Source organism: Notothenia coriiceps, unplaced genomic scaffold (assembly GCF_000735185.1).
Source record: "Notothenia coriiceps isolate Sejong01 unplaced genomic scaffold, NC01 NC01_scaffold00024092, whole genome shotgun sequence".
Classification (NCBI taxonomy): Eukaryota; Metazoa; Chordata; class Actinopteri; order Perciformes; family Nototheniidae; genus Notothenia; species Notothenia coriiceps.
Window position 1 is genome coordinate 17,142 of NW_011356793.1, and position 9,863 is coordinate 27,004.

The 9,863-nt window shown below is 42.8% G+C and overlaps 1 protein-coding gene across 1 annotated transcript; it reads right to left on the reverse strand.

Annotated features, from left to right (window-relative positions):
• Positions 1-2,146: 2,146 nt before the first annotated feature.
• On the reverse strand, positions 2,147-8,859 carry LOC104954855 (leucine-rich repeat serine/threonine-protein kinase 2-like). Its single transcript, XM_010782044.1, has 9 exons — positions 8,757-8,859; positions 8,107-8,236; positions 7,796-7,920; positions 5,966-6,093; positions 4,987-5,131; positions 4,503-4,642; positions 3,926-4,054; positions 3,187-3,357; positions 2,147-2,515 (listed from the first exon to the last, which is right to left on the reverse strand). Exons 1-9 carry the CDS (start codon positions 8,839-8,841, stop codon positions 2,147-2,149), a joined length of 1,422 nt encoding a protein of 473 aa, XP_010780346.1. The 5' UTR covers positions 8,842-8,859.
• Between the last annotated feature and the right edge of the window lie 1,004 nt (positions 8,860-9,863).

Genomic DNA, 9,863 nt, shown 5'->3' on the forward strand with positions numbered 1-9,863 from the left:
AACGTCGGGGCAGAATGAAAGAAATTCCAGACGTTTCAATAAACCTGTAAAATCACTTAGCGTATAATACTGATCAAGTTATAAGTTCAAAGTCCTTCCTGTCATAGAACACAGTTGCGATTTGGTACATTATGTGTAGGTAAAACTACTCATAACACCTCAACCGACTCAGGTTCGGATGTTTGAACATAAGGAGATTCTCGTCACCAAGGGTTTTGAAAAAGACAGTCCGGGGGGGGAAACCTCTTTTTTTTTTCAGCCCGGGGGGTTGTTGTTCAGTCCGAGTCACCGCCGCGGGGTCTCTAAAGAAAACTCCCACGACACCCCCATCGAACTGGCAAGTATCTCCCACGAGTTTGTAAATCCCAAAGGGTAATTACATGCGCCAGCGATGTCAACCTTAAAAAGATGACGTTGTCCCCCCCGCGCGGGGTGTGAAACCCCTTGGTGACGAGATCTGAATTGGTTTTGTAATAAATAAACCATGTCTAAGAGAAAATTTTTTTTCTAGTATTATAATTTTTGTAATTCTGTTTATCTGGTACGGCTTTTCTAGTGAGGGAAGGGTGTAACCCTAGTATAGAGTTAACGTTGTAGTCAGTTTCAGCACGTCGGACACGATTTAAGGGGACGGTAAGACAGAAATTCCACTCCATACTAGACCGCTCCATTGTAATTCTTAAAGGTCTCCAGGTCTCATAGGTCGCCAGGAGACAGTCTAGAGGCCCGCTGGCGACGGACTGGAGACCTATGAAAAGACCTGCTCTCGCTCGCTGAGGGGTTGAAGTCCGGAAGAAGAGGGCGCCTGCTTGTTCGGACAAGAGACTTTGCTGCTACCTCTCACTACCACTTTCTAGCCTCTCTGTTGTCCGTGAAGCTGATGTGTCTCGTGTTAATTCCCACAATGTAACTATACCTGTTCACTGTCAAATCTGGAAACTCAATTGTCCGTCGTTTACATAGGTCCGAATTTTTCCCTGAAATAGGTCTAGATATGCGGTACTTAAGTCTTTCAAATCTGGTGTGTGACTTGACTCCTCTTTATTAGATTCTTTTTCTGACTTTGGTTAGCTCCAGTGGAAGAAAACTACACCCTTCTTCAAGTCTACTTAACCTCATGTCCTCCTGACGCCTTAATTGAGTACCACAAGGTCCAATTCTATTTATTTTCAGATGTCAAAGCTTCAACCAAGACTTACAATGGTAAGCTCACACACTACTGAAGTGAAGTTTTCTCTCTCTCTCTAGGAGTGTCACCAGCGGACGTCAATATTTTGATGGTATCACGTACAGATCAAGAAGGTTATTGGGCTGCATTTCTAGGTTAGTAGACACCCCTGACAATGCCCGACGACGGAAGGGGACCAGCAGACTTCACAAAGGCGACACAACACAAGATACATTTACTCCGACACGCCAACGGGAGGGCCGTAACCGACGGTAGGAGGACCAGGCGGAGACTTCTAAACGCTAACCTTCGTGCGGCCCGGCGCTGCGTGAGGGTTAGCAGTCGCCGTGTCGGCCGCGTGTGGACGGACCTCTAATAATGTTTCGAAGGACCCTGCTCTCGTCGTGTCGAGACATCCATGTCTACGGCCAGCAGCGATGAACCGATAAACAAAGACCCCAATTTGAACACACCTAATCAATACAGCAGATCTCACTCCAAATCAAATCTCACATCTCATCGAATCAATCACAAATCTCACTCAAATCCTTAAGACACCTGGGCCAACGGGAAATCAAAATCGGGACACAAAAACATATCTAAGTATAACGGCAATCAACATCGGTGAAATTTCCAAAAACAAAGCAAGAAATGAAATCATCATTAGTCGTAATGAAAGAATACGAACTACTAATAAGTCCATGTGTGACTATTTTTTATGTTTATTTATTTGTTTATTCCACACATGGCAGTTATTTTAAAACAAAACATGTACACTTTACAAAACCTGTACACTTATACTGGTTGTTTGATCGCGCATGGTGGAAAGGAGCAGGGAGAAGAACATATTATTTTACCTGCCCCTTCTTACAAAAATGAAAGAACCATAAAAACGTCAAATAAAAGCAATATTCTTTCAGTTACAGTTGCTTACAAATACTGAAACATAAAACCAGAACACAACTTCATACCGTCTAATTACACTTTCTTTATACATTTTCTTAAACATACATTTAGTTTAGTCAGAAAGGTCAAATTAATTTCTTTGTCCAAAACCCAGATGTAATGAATGCGCTGCCTACTGTCTCTGTATCGCAGGCTGTGTGTCCTCCCCCTCTCCCCCAGCAGGGAGCTGAGCCAGGCGGCGTCCAGGCGGCCCAGCCTGAAGCCCCCCAGGCAGAGGGCGTTGTTGTTCAGGTCCAGCCCCAGGCGGCCCAGCAGCTGGATGACGGTGGGACCCTCGCCCCGCTTCACGCTCACAGCCAGGGCCCGGCGCAGGTGCTGCTCGTGGGCCCCGTGGCTGAGCAGCAGCTCCACCAGCTCCAGAGGCCCCCCACGCTCACACACCTGACAAATACAGACGAGAGGTTGAAATCAAGTTCATCTAGTCATTGATTAACCTATCTATTATAGCACTGATTCGGTGATTCAGTTTCATTTGGTAGAGTTTGAAATGTAATAGCAAAGACGGCCCATTACCAACATCTGGCATCAAATACTTGATAACATTTGTAATATTGTTTTCTAGTTTGATTACAAATGTTTGTTTGCATTCAAACTATACATTTGCTAAATATTGTATGTATTTGTATGTTGCTTTCATGGATGTACTGGGTTTAGTTGAATACAATTTAAATACAAAAAGGGCATTATTGGTCTATAAGATATCTTAAATATTGACACATGCACTAAACAACTTATCAGTGCCTAAAGTAATGCTTTAAAAATTATATTTGGTCGCCTATTTTGTCTTAATATCAGATCAATTCAATTTACGATAAAAATAAACTAAACTCTAGGTAGCTATGCTGGTGTTTGAGCTAAATGCTAATATCAGCATGCTAACATGCTTACATGGTCACATAACAATGCTGACATGCTGATGTTTAGCAGGTATAATGTTTGTTAAGTGTGTTAGCATGCTATACTTTTTCCTGTGGGTAACTCAATTTGGTAAACAATCCCATAGTGAACTTATTTTCCTTCATGGAGGCCGGTGAGCTTGTGTGACCTCTGACCTTGTAGATGAGCGACTCTGTTTTGGTCTTCCTGTTGATGTCGGCTCCCAGCTCGATCAGACACTCGGCCAACGTGGCGTCTCCGTCCTCGCAGGCCTTCTCCAGCAGACTGCAGTGCAGCTGGTAGTCACACCACATCTTAGACAGAGCCAGGCACACTGACTTACGCAGCTACACACACACACACACACACACACACACACACACACACACACACACACACACACACACACACACACACACACACACACACACACACACACACACACACACACACACACACACAGAGGGAAAGAGGGGACGGAGTTAAACATTTCCTTTACTAATCAATTTATTCAATTAGCATAGTATTTCCAGTCTTTCTAGCAAATACGCTATCTAAGGAAGTAAAGAACATGTAATAGGCATGTCTGGTATGTCCTGTAGATTCAATTTGTGCTGTGTGTTGCTGTGTGTGTACGGTACGGCCTGAGAGTGAACCTGACTGTCTGCAGATACACAGCAAAGGACATGAGACTGAAAATCCCTTGAGTTACATGAAGATACATTCATTTTGAAAGATAAAGGAATTCAATCAAGTGTGTGTGTGTGTGTGTGTGTGTGTGTGTGTGTGTGTGTGTGTGTGTGTGTGTGTGTGTGTGTGTGTGTGTGTGTGAGATTTGGATAAAGAGTACCTCTTGTTCTCTTGTTGTGATGAGAAAGAGAAGACACAATATAAAAACAGCCGAGATGAACTCACAGCAGTGTTGCAGTGGTCGGGCGGCTCCTCTCTGAGGTGTTGGAAGATCTGTCTGTCAAAGCCTTCTCTCTGCAGCTCAGCAGCTGCTCCTGAACAGGCGTCCAGCATCCTCAACGCCACCTGAACACACTGTGGACACGCCACCAGAGAGAAGTCATGTCAGCTTCACTTAGAGAGTAAAGTATAATACATTCTCAATATACAGACTCGCCTTAAAGTGAACACCGTCTACTCTTAGTGCAACAGTCTGAGCTTCTGCAGAGCATCGGCAACTACATAAACATGTAACATCACTAGATAGCATTAAGACTGTTAATGTAAAACGTAACGCGCATATATGGAAATATACAAGCAAAAGTTATTTATTGTTTTCTAATTCTGAGAAATAAGACTACCTTTTTCTTTGATTCTAAGCAGTTCAAATGTTATAATAATGACTCTACTTCATAAAGCAAACAAAGTTCATTTCTATGAGTTTCAGTTTTGTTTAGAGTATCCAGTCAACTGCTAATTTTCGACAGGCTGTCAAGGACGAAATGTAAAGAGATATTGAACATGTATGCCGTTTTAAAGTCACCTTGAGGTGCATCTCGGAGTCGTCTCTGTACTGCAGGAGGGAGGCGACCACGACGGAGGCCAGAACAGGAACGATCATCCTCGACAGCTTCTTCTTGGACACGAGGAAGCTGAGCAGCGTCAGACCCCAGAAGTGAATCTCTGGAAGAAGACGGGAAGTTAGAAAAAGCAAGATAACTCCTCTCTAATATTGATATAATGTTTAAAATGTTCAAATGGGGAACATTTCAGTTTTTAGTAGACTTTTAGTCAAAGAAACCGATTTCTTCTGGAACTCTTCCGGGATCTAATTACTATTTCCTAAAGTAAATTAAACCAAAGTACCGTTTAAGATTAAGATTAACCTTTATTGAACCCCATAGGGGGAAATTCACCTTACGGGGGGCTTATTAGATTCAGAATCAGAATAGTTTATTGGTGAGGAAATTGGGAATTTGTGACATAAGTTCCTTTACGTTATGATTATTTCTGACTCATGTCCATACCTCTGTCCTGTGGGAACATCTGTAGTGTGTGCAGCACCGTGTCGATCGCCCCCTGCTGGCAGAGCAGGTCCACTGCACCGGAGCAGTCAGCCAGAGAGGAGAGCACCTTCAGGCCACTCCTCTGGATGAGCTCGGTGCTGATGAACTGCACACACAAGTATCATGTTAAACATATTTCATGTTAAAGTACCGTCCGTGAACCAAAGAGGGAAAACCTTACAGTGTATATAATATGTAATATGCTTTGACCCCAGGTACATTCTGGTGACACAAGTTGATTTAACCACTTTACTGTATGTTCCAACAATATTGAACATTATACGTTTTATGAAGGTAGGAAGGAAGAATTATTATATTAGACTGCATGAGCAACAGCTTTGAAAACAAATATTTACATTGTTATTTTACATTCATAAAGACTTGCCTTATATATTTACGTTTTTCATTTAGATAGTTATCAATAATAAAAACTCAGTCATTGTGTTAAAATATGGTCAAAGCTGTTTGTATCTTATTTAGTAACATAATTCTTTAAATGGCAAAATTGCTCAAAGTTAAACATAAAATAATTCCTTTTAAGCTTTTGAATTTTTTGTGTTTTTTGCCAACGTTCCCCGCCCCCACCTTCAGGCAGCGGGGGATGAAACAACCATGTCGGAACAAAAAAACGTGTCCACCATTCAAACTATTCGTTCTACTGGCACGTTCTTTACAGAAATATTTACAATTACACACTCCTCCGATGTTTAATATGCAAGACAAGCGACTGTGCAATGTTTGTAATGAATGGATGAGCTGTGTTTAATCCGTGTAATGAATGAGAACTATATGTACTGTCCTGCTACACTAAATCCTGTTAGGGGGACATTTAGTATTCTCTTTGTGTTAGGATATCTGTAGCATTTTATTGAACGATAGTGCATAAAGACGGGAAGGAAATGGACCTAATACGAGAGAGGGTTTGTTCATGTGTTCATACCCTGTTGAGAACCTCCAGGTAGAGTGTGTGAGCTCCTTCCACCACACACTGGTTCTTCAGGACCTTCAGGGAAACGTCAGCCATGTCTGGGTCTGCCACAGAGACGCCGTGCTCTCTTAGACTGCGGTCTGGGAATTCAACACACCATGCAAAGTCAAGAAAGAGCGGCAAACACACACACAGCCGCTCCTTTGTCACTCATCTCTAATCTCATTAGCAGTGTTACGAGTTCAGTGCTGCGGGCGGAGACAGAGGACACTGTAACCTCAGTAATAGAAATTAAAAGCAGAGAAGAAGCAGCACCGAAACAGCTTTGTTTACACAATACTGGATATTGTTTATGAGATGCGTTATTGACCTTCACGAAGTCTGTGTTTAGCGCTGTTCCCTTTAGACTTAATTGCCGGAATTCCCAATTAAATGCAATTTATGACAGCAGCAGTGGGTTCCTACATCCGATTGAAAGACAAAGATCTAACGTTAGGCAATAGATGTTTTGCCCTCTGACGTTTATGACCAACCTTGGCATCTGTTATCTCCCTTAAGGAGGGGGCTGCTTCAGACATTTGTTGTTGTTGTTGCCAGTTTGTGACCGGGCATCTTTCGGTCAAACATAGTTTATTGTTATGGGGACATTTGGAACGCTTCCTTCTCGGGGCTTGATGACTCCAAGGTGTGAAATCTTCGAGGCCATTAGCGTCAACTGCAAGTAATCCACTGTCCCCAGCTGTTTAGACTATCTAGTGAAGAATGTGGATTACCCTCCTCCAAACCAGTTCAAACATCATGCGAGAGGAAGGTTTCTTCACAATTGATTGTAGCAACTAACCCGTGTGGTCGGATCGTGGCTCTAGGACTTGTCTCCGGCCGAAGCTCCAAATAAACCGTCAGTGTTTGCCATCAAAGCTCCAGCTCTCCTCGTGTCTCTTTGAGTCCTGACTCCTATTGCTACAGAAGTTTCCCCCACACGTACAATGTTATTATATATTATTGAATAGCAACATTAGAATTCATCTGCTGTTCATAAAATAAAAAAAAAGCTTCTGTTGAGGTTTGTTACGTGCTCCCCTCCTCTCTGTCTCTCTGCTGCACAGACACACCTGGTCCGCCCCTGGCTCCGCCTCCCCCAGGTGTCCTAATTACGTTCAGCTGGGGACTTGAAAAGCAGAAGCTGGAGGAGAAGAGTCTCTTCCCCAATCTTAACGCCGGAGGAGGTTCTCCGTGGTCTTCCTCCTTTTACTGCTTCAGGATCTGTAGATTCCCATGTTTTGTGTCTTATGTACGCTGGAGTAATAGGTAGTCTAGGTTTTCGCGGCTTTGTTTTCTCCCGCAGGGATTTGTTAGGTTTCTGGGTAGCGGAGGGAAGCTCTGGGTCCTACGGCCCGTGGTGTGGCTGGCCCAGGCCCCTCCTTTTGTTTGCTGTGTTGTATTTTATGTTGCGGGTCTCCCCAATGAGTCTCTACCATTAAGTAGAGGGCGGGTCGTAAAAAGGTTACCAAATAAACCTTCAAATGTATTTTGTGTTATTGTGCTTATATTAATGCCATTTATGATGATGCTCGATTGCTGTCAGACTGCCTCGTTAATACAGGTGCATGCTTTATTGCGCAGTCAAAATATACAAACATATTTTTGTTCTCCATCACTGCCTTAGTGCATTTGGTTTTACACGTACCCACACCTGTGAATTCACAGTATATGCTTCTTTCACCCTTTTAACAAATCCTTTGCAGGTTGAACACCAGCACCCAGAGCTTCTGCCTTGGATTCCTAGAAAAGATCAGCATATAACTTCAACATGTCCTAGTCAGGTGACCTCTGATGTGTCACCTGGGCAGAGGAAGACGAGGCTGGCCTGCAGCGCCTCCAGCTGAACCTCCGGCTGGAAGTTGTGGACCTTCATGCTGATCAGGATCTGAGTCATGGCCATGGTCAGCTCATCCAGACTGGCCGTCCTGCAGACGCACAGACACAGGTTGAGAAAATATCATTCCTTGAAGATTATAACTTCATAATAAACACGTTTGAAAATAAAAGCACTCGAGACAAATGTGGACGATCTGTGAAAAAGTCTACTCCTTGTTGTGCTTTCATTTTACCCTTAATGACCCCCAAATTGGACAAACTGTGTTTTTGCCCACCTTCCCTGGAAGAGCAGTTTGAGCAGATTACAGGCGCTGATGGAAACTTCAACCGAGTTTGAGTGTTTCTTCATCATCTCCACTAAGTTGACATGAAGGCCACTGGACAGCAGCAGAGAGCGCATCTTACCTGCAGACAGAGCAGGCAGACATTCACTGTACGAGCCAACAAAACATGCTGAACCTGGGATGATAAACCTGCAATCGGTCAAACAATCTGAGAATACAACATCGAGATATCCTAGAAGTTAACAAAAAAAGAAAAAATGTATAATTGTAAATAAACCCTGATGTCTTTCTCTCTTATCAAATGAAAACAACCTCCATCTTGAATGGTTGATGATTAACAAACTTCATTAATGTTTTAGACCCACACTGGAAAAGTATTGACTAAAAAAGGCTCAAAATCTAAAGTTGTTGAAACCTTTATGTACAATTGTGTTGGTAAATCCAATAAAATGTTAACCTAAAACTTTCCAAAATGGCTTATGGCAACTTAATTCACATTTGGAGAATTTTTTGACATCTGTATATTTAATATTTTCTTTGCAGGTTTATATCATGGCTACTAAAAAGACTTGTCATTTAAGTTAAGCTCAAAAACGTTGATTATAGTTGCTTGAATCTCAATGATAGTGTTGGAGACTCACTGTTGTGTGTGAGCAGTGTTGAGATGGCACTGGTAGCAGCTTGAAACACTCGGGGAGAGGAGGAGTGGAGCAGCATGGCCACCATCAGCTGCCTGTGGACAGGAGTCCTGAAAACACACCACGTGCAACAAGGACCTTAAATCCCCTTAGAAGACATATTCATTCATGTCTTATTCAACCCTGATGACATGAAAAGCAAGACGTGCACAACACTTAATTATGCAGAATCTGATTTCCTGCATTCTCCTGATCTAAAAAGGATTTATAATTCCTTTGGGCTTTTAAAGGTCACCTATTATGCAAAATCCACTTCTTCATGTCTCTTCTGCATCAACATGTGTCCCCTCTTCTTCATGTCTCTTCTGCATCAACATGTGTCCCCTCTTCTTCATGTCTCTTCTACATCAACATGTGTCCCCTCTTCTTCATGTCTCTTCTACATCAACATGTGTCCCCTCTTCTTCATGTCCCTTCTACATCAACATGTGTCCCCTCTTCTTCATGTCTCTTCTACATCAACATGTGTCCCCTCTTCTTCATGTCTCTTCTACATCAACATGTGTCCCTTCTTCTTCATGTCTCTTCTACATCAACATGCGTCCCCTCTTCTTCATNGAAACTAACTTTAAAGGTCACCTATTATGCAAAATCCTCTTCATCATGTCTCTTCTACATCAACATGTGTCCCCTCTTTTCCATGTCTCTACTACATCAACATGTGTCCCCTCTTCTTCATGTCTCTTCTACATCAACATGTGTCCCCTCTTCTCCATGTCTCTTCTACATCAACATGTGTCCCCTCTTCTTCATGTCTCTTCTACATCAACATGTGTCCCCTCTTCTTCAAGTCTCTTCTACATCAACATGTGTAACCTCTTCTTCATGTCTCTTCTACATCAACATGTGTCCCCTCTTCTCCATGTCTCTTCTACATCAACATGTGTCCCCTCTTCTTCATGTCTCTTCTACATCAACATGTGTCCCCTCTTCTTCATGTCTCTTCTACATCAACATGTGTCCCCTCTTCTTCATGTCTCTTCTACATCAACATGTGTCCCCTCTTCTTCATGTCTCTTCTACATCAACATGTGTCCCCTCTTCTCCTTC